General features: G+C 40.2%; 3 protein-coding genes across 4 annotated transcripts; all 3 read left to right on the top strand.

Annotated features, from left to right (window-relative positions):
• The first annotated feature begins 1,522 nt into the window (after positions 1–1,522).
• On the top strand, positions 1,523–2,405 carry foxq1a (forkhead box Q1a). Its single transcript, XM_020923423.2, has one exon. The coding sequence runs from the start codon at positions 1,567–1,569 to the stop codon at positions 2,278–2,280; it is 714 nt and encodes a 237-aa protein (XP_020779082.1). The 5' UTR covers positions 1,523–1,566; the 3' UTR covers positions 2,281–2,405.
• Positions 2,406–3,420: 1,015 nt separating this feature from the next.
• On the top strand, positions 3,421–5,063 carry foxf2a (forkhead box F2a). Its single transcript, XM_020924086.1, has 2 exons — positions 3,421–4,362; positions 4,900–5,063. Exons 1-2 carry the CDS (start codon positions 3,531–3,533, stop codon positions 5,061–5,063), a joined length of 996 nt encoding a protein of 331 aa, XP_020779745.1. The 5' UTR covers positions 3,421–3,530.
• Positions 5,064–7,903: 2,840 nt separating this feature from the next.
• On the top strand, positions 7,904–9,840 carry foxc1a (forkhead box C1a). 2 transcript variants are annotated; one of them, XM_055151853.1, is made up of 2 exons: positions 7,904–8,354; positions 8,475–9,840. In XM_055151853.1, the coding sequence occupies exons 1-2, from the start codon at positions 8,070–8,072 to the stop codon at positions 9,474–9,476; spliced, it is 1,287 nt and encodes a 428-aa protein (XP_055007828.1). In that variant the 5' UTR covers positions 7,904–8,069; the 3' UTR covers positions 9,477–9,840. The 2 variants fall into 2 exon arrangements, with proteins under 2 accessions (XP_055007828.1, XP_020778437.1); XM_020922778.2 differs by having other exon boundaries at positions 7,904–9,840.
• The last annotated feature ends 5,821 nt before the right edge of the window (positions 9,841–15,661 follow it).

Raw genomic sequence — 15,661 nt, 5'->3', positions numbered from 1 at the left:
AAAAAGTAGTAATTGTCAGGTCGTAAAAACTGCTATTGTGTTTTTAACTGTGGAAGGCTTATAAAAAACATTATATTAATGGTAGCTGATCGATTTGTTGCCTTGTTTACATAATATCCACAGGCTAAAATCGTAAAATTTAATATGGGTAGTGGCAAAGTTACACCTGACAATATCGTATTATTATTATTATTATTATTATTGTTTAAAACGCAGCCATGTTTGCATAGATGTGTTCAAGTTACCAAGAATTAAAAGGTCATATATTACGCAAAATTGTCTCTTGTGAGATTTAAGCCTTGTTATGATGTTGTTACCTCATCAAAAACATACCCGGAGTTGTGTTGTAATCCTTTATTATTACTCTGTCTACATCTCCAAAGCTCAAAACGCTCTGTTCCACCGTGTGATGTCATGAAGCGGTAGTTTTCAAGTTAACAGTTCCTTTAATTTTAGTTCAGAGATCAGAAATTCTGGGGCTGAAATCATCCAAATGATTCTAGCGAAGGTGTTTGGAATTTAAAAACACAATGGAGCACTTTCTGTGTTACCTGATGACATCACAAGGTGGTTTTCAAGATTCAAGGAGTGTTTTTTGAAAGAAGAATTGCAGGCTTGTGTGTTAAACATGTGTGAATGAAACAAATCACAACACCAGGTATGTTTGTGATGAGGAAACAACATTATAACATAAATCAGAAAAAGTCTAAAATGGTCCCTTTAAATGGAAAAAAATTAAATAAATGTGTTTATCTTATTTCTACTTCAATGGTCACTCAACAAAAGCTCCAGGTGATTGACAGGAATATGGGTGCAATTCTGTGCCCACGCCCTCTACAATCACCATCTTAATACACAATGGAACTAATAAAGCATAAGGTAATATAAGTATAAGGTGAAGTGTCTTGCTCAATAACACAACAGCAATATGTCATTGAGATAAGTAATCTTGGTTAATCTGGTTTGGACAATGGACACATCCATTTTAGCTGCTGCGGCCACTTTGTGTAATAGTTTGGAAGGCTTTTTTAATTCATAACGTTTAAGCATTTGAAAGTCTTCTTGTTGTATTTCCTACATATATAGTACCCTTAATACCTTGTCATATTAATAGCACTAAAACTATACTAATTATTTATTATACTACTACTTCGTACTGCATAATAATTGTATGTGTTAGTTTCTCATCTCATTTTCCTTGTATGCGTAATGGTTTTTAGACCCCAGTATTTCATAATTGCAGCATGCCCATCTCACATTTCCTTGTTCCAGTAATTGTACATAACTTTCGTAGCCTACATGGTGTTCTTTTGACAATACTCACCTAAACATCACGTTATGGCACTTTGTCAAGACAGTTAAAACCGCGGGTTTTTATAGTCTTTTTACGCACGCAATGGAAACCTTTTTCACAACTGTCTATATGTCTTTTGAAGTAATTTGGCCTCTCCCACTTGGGGCTGGTCTAAGGTACGCGGTATTTAAGGCGCTACCGTAAGTGAAAGCAGGTGAGAATGCTTCTGCAGGTGCGTAAAGGAACATTACGGCACTGGATTTCTTGGAAACATGAAGCTGGAGGTTCTCTGCGGAGGTCACTGTAACCTCAAAACGGACGAGGAGCTGGGGTCAGATGGAGACAGGGCAGCCCGAAGCCCATCACCTGTCAATCCAGTCTCCAGCAGTGCGCCCAAGCCTTACGCACGGAGAGGCAAACCGCCCTTCTCCTACATCGCGCTCATCGCTATGGCCATACGCGACTCCTCGAGCGGCCGGCTCACGTTAGCGGAGATTAACGATTACCTGATGGACAAGTTCCCCTTCTTCAGAGGCAGCTACACTGGATGGAAGAACTCGGTGAGGCATAATCTGTCCCTGAACGACTGCTTCGTCAAAGTGCTCCGTGACCCGTCACGGCCGTGGGGGAAGGACAATTACTGGATGCTGAACCCTCACAGCGAGTACACGTTCGCAGACGGTGTGTTCAGACGCAGAAGAAAACGTCTCAATAAAGGCAGACTTGTGGATGAAGACTTTTCCGGACACGTAATGAAGTCTGAGCCTCGGGTAAAGTTCTCCAGCTCTTTCACAATAGACAGCATCCTCAGCACCCCCTTCAGAGGAGACACACGTTCAGTAGAAACAGTGGTCCATCCTTCCGTCCACTGGCGTCATACTGGACACATTACGCATCACATGAACTTACCTGGCGCATTATCTTACGTCACTGACGTGGGTCATGTGACACATCATTCAAAAACAGAGACGCTGCGACTCTTTTGAGCAGGACTGTCAAACACTGAAAACTGTATTGTCGTTGGTTTGGACTTACAGGCCCGTGAGCCGCAAATGTTACACATGCTGGTATTTCACAATGTTTTCACAAACTTTGTTATTGTAATTGTTAATTATTTAATAAATTATATTTTGTGTTTTGGGACTGTCCAATAAACATCATTTGAAGTCAGTTTTATGAAAGAATTTTAATTCCTGATATTGATTCTTAAAAGGTCTTAGTTTTTTCTCTTCTTACATACTGTTTTTCCGCTTAAAAAAAAAAAAAATCCGGGACAACAACACTCAAATCAGAGTTACCCAGGTCACCAAGAGACAAATCGGTTAAATTCATTCTTTGTTGATAATACAGAATCTCTATTTCATTGTTTCTTTAGTAAAGAAAGACAAACACGGTACTTCACCTCCTGTCTGTTTGTGACCTGAGACACACTGTCCACACATGAATACTAAAACACATATTCAGACAAATGGGTAAGTTATTTTTCCTAAAATTGAAAATAAAATAAGTGGACGTTTCAATATGTTTTGCGCGTAAAATGTTTTCCGCACAACTCAGAATATAAGGCTACATGTCTGTCAACATCCTAATTGTATTACACGTTTTAATGGTACTAATACTTGTTGTCAAAGCGCGCATTTCTTCACCGTGCATATAGGACTACTTTACTGGCTACATTTGGGCATCATTTTTTACCCACTGTATTTTCACCAAGTCGAAGCCAAAATAGAGCTTTATGATGTAACCCAGACTTCTCAAGGTAAACTGACACTTGCGCGCGGTGGGTGGTATAAACTATGGGCCTGTTTTGATGGAAAAAGCATGCTTCTTGTCATGGCAGAGTCTGACCAGTCCCCAAACAAATGCCTCAATTTTGCCAACATCATTCCTACACGAAACCACGGGACACAAAGAGAGACTTTCAGATCTGTGCCCATTTCCTTGACGTTTATTGTTCCAAATGATCTTCTGCTAATTGTTTAGAAAAGTGAGGGCTGGTGGGAGGAGATTTGTCCTCTTCCACTTCCAGCTTCTATTCAGACCCGCTCCACGGGGAGGGGGCAGCTACTTCAGATTTCTTGGAGGGATTTGTTCCATGAAGCTGATACATGGAGAGGCAGATTCAGCTATTTCTTCAATCTCTGCCAGGAATGGACACTGGCAGAACGAGGGAAGGATTTAGCAGGATTAAGTGAATCTTGTGAGGACTAAAATTTGTCAATTGTACCGGTGAACCATGGCGAGCACTGAGAGCCTGCATCAACTGGTGGACAACTCCGCGCGCTCTAATCCCCCTCTGAGCGCGCACACAGTGATGACCAGCGCGCACGATGACTCCAAAGGTAAAAAGTCTGTACTGAGGCGCCCTGAAAAGCCCCCTTATTCTTATATTGCTCTGATTGTCATGGCGATCCAAAACTCACCCAGTAAAAGGCTCACTTTGAGTGAGATATACCAGTTTTTGCAGGCGCGCTTTTCCTTCTTCAGAGGCGCATACCAGGGATGGAAGAACTCCGTGAGACACAACCTCTCTCTGAATGAATGCTTTATAAAGCTGCCCAAAGGCCTGGGTAGACCCGGGAAGGGTCACTACTGGACCATAGACCCGAGCAGTGAGTTCATGTTCGAGGAGGGTTCCTTCAGACGCAGACCACGGGGATTTCGGAGAAAGTGCCAGGCACTGAGGCCCATGTACCGGGTGATGAATGGGATGGGCTTTGGAGCATCTGTTCATCCTGGGACCTTTGATTTCCACCCGACCTCTGGCTCTGTGACCTGCCACAGCGGCTATAATCTAGACTTGATAGGATCCCCAAGTGGATACGACAGTCTTAGCGCGGTCACTAACTCGTCATACTTGTCGGCCTGTCAGGTGGGCAGTAGCCGCGCAGACTACAGCCCCGATCTCCGAGGAGATTCACTCTACTCCAATGCATCCACGCACTGGACGTCACCTGGCGTCTCGTCATACATCAAACAGCCCCAAGCATCATCTACGCAGCATAATGCCGTGACGTATTCACTGGACCAAAGTTATCACAGCGCCCAAGACGCGTCTGACGTTCCAGGTATGACAGATAAATACTATAAATGCAAGCAAATGTAGATGCACGTTTGACTTTCAAACACCCTTGTCAAACGGAAAAAAAATAAAAAAAAATAAAAATGCGTGCGTAAAAATATGTTGTGTATAAAAATTTGTTTTACGCACAACACATGAGGGTCTTTTTGATCAACTGAAATAGATGAATTAATAATGTGTGCGCAAATCAGAAAAAAAGGGTTAAAGGATTTAAATAAAGGATTTAAACACGACTAATGCAGAATACTCACTTAAAGACTAGAGAAAAAAAGCTAAAAGTAGATCCATCCCCTATATTCAGACCTGATTATAACAATGCAAGCAGACAAAAATGTAATTAAATATATCATATCTATTCATTTTTATTTAAACTTTGTTTAACCAGGAAAGTCTCATTGAAATTCAGAGATTTATTTTACAAGAGTGTTCTGTTTTTTATCACTGCTATGAAAATATTATAGTGAAGGCTGATTTAATGATTTCAATGAAATTACTAATATTATTATTTCAATGTGTCTCACAGTGGGACTGTCCCGATATCCCTCCCATTCCACCTCCACGTGCGACAGGAAGGAGCTGATCCTGAGCCCGACCGCGAGCAGCGGCTTATACTATCCCCAGCACCTCCATCATACCCACCTCCATCCGCAGAGCACGTACCAGGACGTCAAGCCGTGCCTCGTGTAACCAAGGACTTAGAAGAAAATGCATAATGTATAAGCACTTCAGTTTATTTTTGTATAATTATTAAAAACATGTTGAACAATACTGCGTTCATTACTCTTTCTTCTGCTTAAAACCAGTGGGCCTATGCACATTTTTGTTTCTGAAATGTATGTTCAAGGATGTTTGACAGTTTTTTTTTTGTTTGTTTTTTTTTAAAAAAAAAAGCACAATAATGTTATCGCTATCGTTAATGTATCATAAAAAAAAATATCATTCCGTGTAATATTTACATAATCTTCTTCACAAATATACTGTCAAACGCTATAAAATCACCCAAGCATTCAATATATAAGATGGGTCGAGTGGAATAGTAACACACAGAGTTGTCTTTATTCTTATGTATGTAACAGTCGTAGTAAAAGTCATCTTTTTTTTTTAAATTAATCGTTAGTAGCGATTGAGAGAATAAGAAATTGTGTTGAAGTGAAATGCGGGGTCAAGGATAAACTGCTCTTTCTGCTTACCAGTATTATAATAAAAAAAACAGCGCAGATCTTTAGCGCCATCTACTGGCCACACAACTAGTTACATCATTTATTTCCTGCTAATGAATTCAAGATTTGCTGTGTGCGATTGGACAGAGCTCGTCCTCCAGAAGAGGAGGTACATTTCATAGTACCCTGGGAATTCAAATGAAAGTATTATTTATGCGCAAAACAAAACAAAATACAGGAGAATGCATGCAATCTGCATTCTGCTACATGTTGAGTTATTAGACTCTGCATCTTTTAGACCTAGACCTATCAGTTGTACACAGAATAATGTAAGTCTTCTTTTTTTTTCTTCTTCTTCTTCTTCTTTTCAAAATAATGTGAGTCAAAAACCAGCCACAATTACGCGCTGACGTTATCTGATCTTCTTTAGTTCTCCTTATGAGATAAAGAAATATTAACTGTTATATAGTGGTCAGCCAAAAGGTGGCAGCAGTGGTTTTCAGATAAAAAAAGCCTTCTGCCTTGGAAAGCTTCTTCCAGGACGGAGCACAGTCCACGTGTGCGGAGGACTCAGAAGGTTCAGGTAAAATGAAGGCCTGTTGAAAAACTTGATCCGCGTTTGTGATCACAGTAAACTACAACACTAGTATCATAGTAAAGAGCTCTATAATTGACCAGTATGGAATATGTACATTTTCACAGTTATAGAAACCAATAAATGCTGTTCATTTTCCAGCCACATGGGGGCATCGTGACACCATCACATTAACCTCAATAAGACATAAGTTCTCAGGCCTATCCCTCACACGGTGGCTGCTGACAAAGGTCATGTTACTCCAGATATTTGTTTTACATTAACGCATGTCATTTTATTAATATTTCATAAAATCATAGGTTACATCTCTCGTTTGTTTTATCAGTTAATGATCCCTCATACAATAACCTACTACAAACAACTGCTGATTACTTGAAACTATAGGCCTATTACAGATTATTAAAATAAATGTTATTATTTGTGCTAAGTGAGTTAGAAAAGCTAGTATATTAAATTGCCTAAAAATATTGTATACAGATTTACAAATGACAAATTCAAAATTAAACAAATAGGCACAAATAAAATAACAATTCCGCTGCTTTTTTCGCTTTTACTTTCTATTGTGGTTACTATGTTTTCCGTGCACCCACGACAGCCTCTGAGTGGCACCAGTAACGCGGCCCTTGCAGAGGTCTGGGTGGACAGCGGGGCAGCGCAGTGAAAGGCCCGAGCATGGTGGAGGTGACGGGGGTGGAGGGGAGTGTAAACAGCCCAGGGGCCCGGGAGGGACAGAGTTCACGCTCGGGTCCGTGTAAGGAGAAACCAACGCAGCTCACGCACGTTTCATTAAGAAGACGTGCACGGGATTACGCAGTGTTGGGACTGTAACTTATGCCTCTCTGTGACTATTAGCGATTTCATGCACCGTCACCTGTAGAGGGGCACGGCGGTCTGGCGGTGAAATGAAAAATGCATGTGATGGGAACTTGTTACTTATAATAACATTATGATTTAATCTTTTATTCTTGATCACACGTTTTGGTTGACAATTAAGTGTGATATTTGGGGCATATGGCCTGTTTTTGTTTTGAGCAGCTTTGACACCAAAGGCCCTTTAGAGCCCAAAATGTTTCTATTCACGTTATAATGACATGACATCTCGCCGCTAATGAGCAAAGGACTCTTTGATCCAGTGTGTAATTTGGTTTGGTAAATCATACTGGCCTGGAGGTCGCCAAATGGCTCGTTCGCTGAAGTGACGATGGGCTAATATAGTGCAGACAGTGGTTTTAAGGTTAAAGATAATAATTTCACTGTGAGTCTGTTTTAACAGTTTTACCATTTTAAAATACACATATAGACTATCATTTCATAACACTACATATAGGCCTGAACCAAATTTGAAATTAATTTAAAGTAAAATAAATCAAGTTAATTCGGTGATAAATTAAAAAACAAAAAACGTGCCTTTATATGTCTTTGGTGGCCCAAATGTTTCTATCAACATTTAAGATAATATTAGATGTGTTTTCTAGTTTTCTAAAGACAAAAAACGGACTTGTAACAGTGATATGGAGATGTGATCAATCGTTTTGAAGTTTATTTCTCCCAAGTATAATGCCTGTTTGAATAGATCTGTCACGTCAAAAGTCCACAGTGGGCTGGAGTTGACACCACCTCCTCTCACTTCTTCTAAGCCGGCATCTTGCTCCCCTCAGCCCGGCCTGCCTTCCCATTGGCCCTCTCCGCTGACTTTTTTGCTTTTAAGGGAGGAGCTCACTTCACTGGCTGCAAAAAAAGGAGGAAAGAATTTAACTGCGCAAAAAGTTGTGTGTGCGCGCGTACGCTCCAAAGTTCAGAAGGATTTTCAGAGCGTGGTAGAGGAGAGCGAGATGGGGACTGCTTAAAATACAACACTCTTACGCGATTTTGACTTTCTTCGAGTGAAATTTGGACTCTTTCATTTTATTTTTTATTTTTTTTGACTACGCAGAAGACATGCAGGCGCGCTATTCTGTCTCCAGCCCCAACTCTTTAGGGGTCGTGCCGTACATCAGCGGTGACCCCAGCTACTACCGAGCGGCTGCGGCAGGAGGAGGCTACACGGGGATGCCTTCCGCTATGAACATGTACTCTCACGCGGCTCACGAGCAGTACCCGGGTGGCATGGCGCGCGCCTATGGACCGTACACCCCGCAGCCCCAGCCGAAGGACATGGTGAAGCCTCCTTACAGCTACATCGCCCTCATCACCATGGCCATCCAGAACTCCCCGGACAAGAAGGTGACCCTGAATGGGATATATCAGTTCATCATGGAAAGGTTCCCATTTTATCGCGATAACAAGCAGGGGTGGCAGAACAGCATCAGACACAACCTGTCGCTCAATGAATGCTTTGTCAAGGTCCCCCGTGATGACAAGAAACCAGGCAAGGGGAGCTACTGGACACTAGACCCGGACTCATACAATATGTTTGAGAATGGCAGCTTTTTGAGAAGGAGACGTCGTTTTAAAAAGAAGGACGCGCTGAAGGAAAAAGAGGAGCGCTTGCAGAAGGAGGTACAAACCCCAACGAGGCAGAACCAGTCCCAGCAGCAAGGCCGAGAGCAGGAGCAGCCGGTGCGCATCCAGGACATAAAGACTGAGAACGGAGCCATGACGCCTCCACAGGCCGAGTCTCCGATAAACCCGGTGCCCAAAATCGAAAGCCCGGACAGCAGCAGCAGCATGTCCAGCGGGAGCCCACACAGCTTGCAGTCCAGTCGCTCCATCGGCGTGGTCACTCCGGAGCACCACCCGCACCAAAACCAGCAGCACCACGTACAGGCCTCGACGCAGGGTTTCAGCGTGGACAACATCATGACGTCTCTACGGGGCTCGCCTCACGCGCAGTCGGACCTGGTGGCCTCCTCAAGAACCCCGTCTCTGTCTTTAAACTATTCCCCCACCCAAACGTCCGTGTACAGCTCCCAGTGCAGCCAGAACTCCTCTACCTCCAACGCTACGTATCATTGTAACATGCAAGCCATGAGCCTGTACGCAGGGGACAGGTCTAGTCATTTGGCGCCCAGTACGGTGGATGAAACGTTGCCAGATTACGCAGTCACGACCACGGCGAGTTCACTGTCACACGGTAATTTGAATTCAACGAACGAGGGCCATCATCATCAGGGCAGGCTGGCGTCGTGGTACCTGAACCAAGCGGGGGATCTTGGGCATCTGGGGGCCGCGTATCCGAGCCAGCAGCAGAATTTTCACTCCGTCAGAGAGATGTTCGAGTCGCAAAGGATTGGCTTGAATAATTCGCCAGTGAACGGGAATAACAGTTGTCAAATGTCGTTCCCACCGAGTCAGTCCATCTACAGGGCATCCGGGGCGTTTGTGTACGACTGCAGCAAGTTCTGACCAAAGCAGTGCCAACGTGAACTGAACTTTTGACGTAAAAAATCCCACACCGTATGGACTAGAGACAGAATTCACTTGATGTTGGTTTGTCAAATGAACACGTAAGTCTCTCTTTTGTGACTTTTTACCTATGCCAGTTTTCATGGACGTGTAAATTGCATATAGTAATTTATTTAAGTGTAGCCGGATATTATAAGGACCAAACACCGAAGAAAGTGTTTCCAAACTGAATTGTCCAGAATTATTGTGCCATTATAAAAATAAGTACAAATGGAACGTGTATATTGCCATACTATTTCAAAGAATCTTCTTGTTAGTAAGTATTTTTGAAGGATTTGTTTTGTTTGTTTAAATAAATTGTCATTGTATGTGAGCTAAATTCACGCCTCTTTGTTTTAAAATGATCCTTATTTAAAAAATGCGTTTTAAACTGATTTGGCACGCGTGTAACTTACTTTAGAGTTTAATTTATAGTCCTCCACAAATCTGTATGAATAATATTTTACAAATCAGGGTTTTGTTACACAGTGTTTGAAATATTTACACGCCATTTTGTTCCATAAAACCATAAATGTAGTTTGTTGAGTACACATTTTATTGCACTGCACTGCGTTAAAAGTTATGGGAATTACGCACGGCTTTACTAACTTTACGCAGGCCCTGAGTTTGCTCTCCTTCCTCTCTCCTCACCTGTGTATGACCCATCGGCAGTGGAGACAGCTACACTGGTCCGTTTTGTGTTTTGATAGGTAATGGAGGTCGTTCCACTTGTCAGTATTATTACATTTTGGCCTATTTTTTATTATCTTGTCTGACCGTCTAGGAGAGCATTTATCAATATCCTCAAGGAACAATCTCTCAACAGCTGATACTACAAAAACACACACAAGAAATCTCAGTAGCCTATTTGCATCTCAGAGCAGTTATATGTTAGTTTTGCCTCTGCGTAAAAGCGTAACCATGGCCAGTGTTATTATAAGTTCACATTATTCTCCCTTTAAAAATATTCCATGTTAATATGTGAAGTAGGCACTGGTAAACACGAAAACGCATTTATTACTTTGAATTTCTTTATTTATTTAATCACAGGGAAGGTTTTATGCATGGCGCCGTGACCACCATTCCAATCCAGTAGGCTGTTTAGTGATTTTTTTTTAATATATATATATATACTTCAAATTAAACAAACACGTTTATTAGAGATAATTTATTGTTTCGTTATCACTGATCGAATCTGAATATTCACGATTTTCTAAATGGTAAAAAACTCCAAACACATGTATTCTCTATAAGCATTCCCAAAACTATCTCGGCTGTGATCTGGTCCCATAATATAGACCCATTATGAATGCCTTGCCATTACGCGCGCCCGGCTCATAAACAAATGTCGTGTTAGGCCCGAGATTGATGGCGCTGCCACAGAATAGAGTCAAAGCAGGAAGGAATAAAACGCAATCACACGGCTCCCAGCGTTCCTCAAGAGACACGGAAAGAGCGAGGCAGCGAGAGAGAGGGACCCGGGGTCAGGAGGGAGGATGTCGGCCAATATTACAACAGGACGCGCTATTCTCTCTGGGAGGACAGTACAGTTATGGATAATACAAAACAACAGATTTACAATAATTTAGTTTAGTTTGGAATGTGTGATGTTATTATGACGAGCAAGTTCCTCATTCAAATTAAACTCTGTCCAAAACAATTAATAGAATTTTTAAAAGTGATGTCCTTTGTTCTGAGGGCGCTCGAAATAATCTCAGTGAGCTGTTACTATCAATTTAGTTTGGAACATTTGATTTATTATGCACTGGGATGGACGCCAACCACAAGAGTTGCTACGCACAGGCCTAGCAGTGAATAAAACAGTAATGTGGCACTAGGATGATTCATTATTTTATTTTATTTTATTATTGTTTACCAAAATTCTAATTTGTTTTCTAAATTAAATAAATGCTTTTACTACATTTAATTATTATTATTTTTTATCTAATTTACTTTATTTAGAAAATAAAAATACGTAGGGCCTGAATAAATAGCATTATGTTAAAATAAATACATATACCACAATAGTTTAATTGTGTTTTTTAGTCATTTTCAGAATAGTCTGTTGCGTCTTAGTCCCCACCAATCCTCATCCACTTGACCGTGTTCATATGGAGACTTGTCTCAAATGCACATAAATGGACTGTGAGTGCGGTGGGAAGAGGTCAGGTCAAAGTTCAAGCGAAACAATTCACAACATAACAACAGTTAACACAACACGGAGCGGTTACAGTTACCGTCAGATTACACTCATTTACTCCAAATGCGCACCAACAGGAGGCTTTACGCAGAGCCATAAATCAGGGCAACAGGCCTGCTGCGCACTCCAAGGCATTTGTTTGCTACAGGTACACAATAAACAACATTGTGCTTTATTTATCAATAAAATATTTGTATTATAAGGCATCCTTTAGGTTTTTACGTTTAAGAAGACGGAGGTTGTGCGTTATTACGCAATGTACACAATTGGCCTACAATTAATGTGCACTATCTTAATACATTAGAAGTAAAAAGGATCTTTTATCGTTTTAATTGTTTATTTCTTTTCTTTCTTTTTTCAGAAAACATTACACATGATATAATTCCATAATGCGTAATATTGTAATTAATTCATTATGACATGATTAAAAGATGACACTAAAGGCCGTATTGATTGTTCGTCGTAAACGTAACCGTCTCGCGCTCAGAATAAAAGGGTTTGGCGGCTCACGAGCCCCTGGTGTCCGCGTGCACCTGCGTGCGCTCGTGCCCCGCTCAGTGATCGCGCGAGACTGCAGCTTTTAGTGCCAGGTGTTTCTAATTAACAGGCAGTGGACGTAAAGACGTGCGTAGGCTGAGCTGGACACGGCAGCCCGGAGGTCCAGCGCTCTCTCTGCTCTGCACAAACGCTTCTATTGTATGAATCCATTCACAAACCAAAAATATGATGATATGATGCACGTTAAAGAGGCTCTACTGGATATGGACAGTGAGATAATGCGGCTCTGTACACACGCGCATCGCCCTGTGCGTAACCCTCCGCCCTGAAGGACCCCCGGGGCCCCGGCACCTGAACAGTGCCGCCTCTGTGCCGCACACAGAGCGCGCCCTTCTGGAGCGGGGCCTGCGGTTACTAAATGTGGATCCATACACTGCGTTTATTCTCCACCAGGGCTTACTTTTATGAATGTATTTTGGAGGCTGCGTTTTCAAGGACTTTATAGTTTTTCCCCAAAATGCCCAGAAGAAGAAAGCTCGGCTGTGTTGAACATTCAAGTAGATAAAATTACATTTGGTGCTTAGAAATGTATTGTGAAATTTATAAATTACAACTTGACTCTCAAGTCAAAGTCCAGATTCAGCCTTCTGATGACATTAATGAAATATTGATATTTAAAACACGACTTATTGTATTTGATGTTTTTTTGTGTATTTGTTTTTTATGATAGATGCACAGTTATTGTGAATAAAATACATGTGTCCCAACATGTCCCAGTCTAATTTAAGAGGATCAATATATTTCATATCTTTGATCTTATAAAATAGAGTTAAAATGTGCTTGGCATAGGCAGAGTCTGCTGGTGTCCAAAAGACAAGGTCCACCATGTTTTACAATTGGAAATAATTTCAATCCCCGTGTAAACACGTTCTATTGGCTGTAAAAGCAGAGTATATGGGAGAGGACAGAGGTGAGAGGAGCAGTCTGACACATGAAAAGGGTCAGATGAAAGCAGCTGACCAGTGGCTCCTGCTATCTGAGCCACTGCAGTTGTCCACAGGCGTCCGTCTCTCTCACTCTCACAAGAAGAGGCTTTTATACTGTGCTCCAGTGTCTGCAGCACAGTCACTTCTACACCAGCAGCATGCCTGTGAGCAAAAAGTGCTGATTGAAAAAGGCACAAATGTTGAATTGAATAGTGATGAGGCCTATTATTATTATTACATTTTATTATTATTCATGCAGTACAATTATATAACATGATGTAATCTGAAACAGTGTGATATAAAAGATCTGGCATATTACTTACAGTTATTCAGTCGGCCATGACTATAAAAGAGATTATTTGGTTACATCTGCAGAGAAGTAAAAAATAAAATAAAATGTAAATAAATTTTTTTTTTAAACTATATATAAACTCAAAGCACAAAAATATGTTTTAATTTTACTTGTTATGAATTTGATGAGATAACTATATTTAATTTAGAAATATCATGTACTAATAGTATAATAATAATATTTTTAAATTAACTACATAGATACATACATCATTATGTCCTGGCTGATATATTTTTACACTGACCACTCTGACGTTAACTATAAAGTTTAAAGAGTGGAAGATTTTACAGTAATGAGCTTGTAAAAGCATTAAAAATGGGTTACATGCTCCAGTGTTTTCATAACTTTCAAAGGTTGGACCAAATATATTTCTCCATTATAATTTTAAATTTTTGTCACCACTTTTCTCTGGTTGTCATTTGAACTTAAGCTACCATTAAATGATACCTGCATCATAGTCACATAGATCACTCCATATTTCAAACAAGCTGGAAGATTTTATATAGTACGAATTAGGGCTGCACAATTAATCATATCAAAATTATAAAATTGCAAAACTGTAATTATTTTGATAAAAGATACAAAATAACTTGTCTTTTTATGGAAAAATCTTGTTATATATCTATAAACATTAAATTGAAATACATGGGATTCTTATTTTAGTCTATCTATTAATGAAGTACAATGTGCACTCTGAAAAAATCCTACTTTGGCACACACACGTCGCAGATCTAACCACTATGGCTGCATAAAATTGTGCAGCTCTATTGCAAACTAACCAGTGGTGGAAACGTAACTAAGTTAAAATAATAAAGTACTCTACTTAAATTACTTAGTACATTTTAAAGTAAACCTTTTACTTCACTACATTTGAGAGAATGTATCTGCACTGCATTTTTGTAAAAGTTTTTTTTTATGATGAATGATGTTTGAGACCTGCTGAAAAGCCAGAGGGGTTTATTGTCAGCACATTCGTAGTTTGAGCACAAACAAAAATACTCAAATAAAAACAGCTAGGAAAAAAAATCAGAAAGTAATTTCAGTTGAACAAAATTCAGCACAAATCTTGATCAAAATCACAACATTTGACGCTTTATTAGATCTCAAATTCTGCCCGAAATATTTTTACTTTTTACTCTTACAGAACACTTTTAATTCAGATACTTCAATACTTATGTGATACTTTTACTTTTAATTTTACTTGAGGTTTTTTTGCTTTGGTATCTGCAATTTTACTTAGGTAACAAAATCAAGTACTCCTCCCACCAGTGAAACTACCTGACTGATCCTATTACACACCTCTTTGTATACCTCCCCCCATACATACATATACATATACACATATACAGTACTATACAGTGAAGACATGAGCAGCAGTGACCCTAGCAGCGTCTCCGTCCCTTCTCTTGTTACTGTCACTGGGAGCCGGTGGGACAGTGATAAATGACCTGTGCTGTAAACGCTGTCTGCTGGCATCAACGGAGACATGAGCGGGACCGTAACTTCAGCGTGCAGCAGCTAAGAGCTCCCTTTGTGCCGGACCAAAGGGTAACCGCAGCCCCACGCCTTCATGTGACAGTCAGACTGAATACAGCGGAACATGGTGGGTGATGGACGTACAAGAAACGGGGTCAAAGGGTCGAGAGATGGACAGATTGTAATGGGAGGTAGTAAAATACGTCATGTAGATATCATTAGATGAGTTGTAAAGGAATATTAACAGGAAAATAAATGTGGAAAGACAAAATTCCAAATGCAGGTATGAAATTAGGCAAACAATTTAAGAATGGTTATGTTGGAAGATTTTATTGTTAAGGTTTTAAATAATATTGGGAAAGGTGAAATGTTTGTACTACTCAACATTGACAAAAGCAACTACTGGTAAATTTGAGATTAAATTTTGAATGGATAAACTGAGGGGAAAAAAAAGAAAGAAAGAAAAAAAAATTTACTTGAAAAATTAAAAAACAACTTGAAAATAAATGCATTTTTAGCAAAACACGTCAAGGGGAGAAAAAAAAAATCTATATATATATTTTTAGCGATACAATACAACAATATCTAAATCTCACTATACGATATTATCATGATATGCATGTCACGGTATGAT

This window comes from Boleophthalmus pectinirostris, unplaced genomic scaffold, assembly GCF_026225935.1.
Source record: "Boleophthalmus pectinirostris isolate CB_2022bp ecotype Guang Dong unplaced genomic scaffold, ASM2622593v1 HiC_scaffold_16, whole genome shotgun sequence".
NCBI classification, from domain to species: Eukaryota; Metazoa; Chordata; class Actinopteri; order Gobiiformes; family Gobiidae; genus Boleophthalmus; species Boleophthalmus pectinirostris.
Note: the sequence above shows the minus strand (reverse complement) of the source record. Positions and strands in the feature narration are given on the sequence as shown.

Excerpts from the sequence above, each read along its gene's own strand:
- foxq1a (XM_020923423.2), top strand. The coding sequence starts at position 1,567 with ATGAAGCTGGAGGTTCTCTGCGGAGGTCACTGTAACCTCAAAACGGAC.
- foxf2a (XM_020924086.1), top strand. The coding sequence starts at position 3,531 with ATGGCGAGCACTGAGAGCCTGCATCAACTGGTGGACAACTCCGCGCGC. Across the intron at positions 4,363-4,899 it reads AGACGCGTCTGACGTTCCAG|TGGGACTGTCCCGATATCCC; the intron begins GTATGACAGATA and ends TGTGTCTCACAG.
- foxc1a (XM_020922778.2), top strand. The coding sequence starts at position 8,070 with ATGCAGGCGCGCTATTCTGTCTCCAGCCCCAACTCTTTAGGGGTCGTG.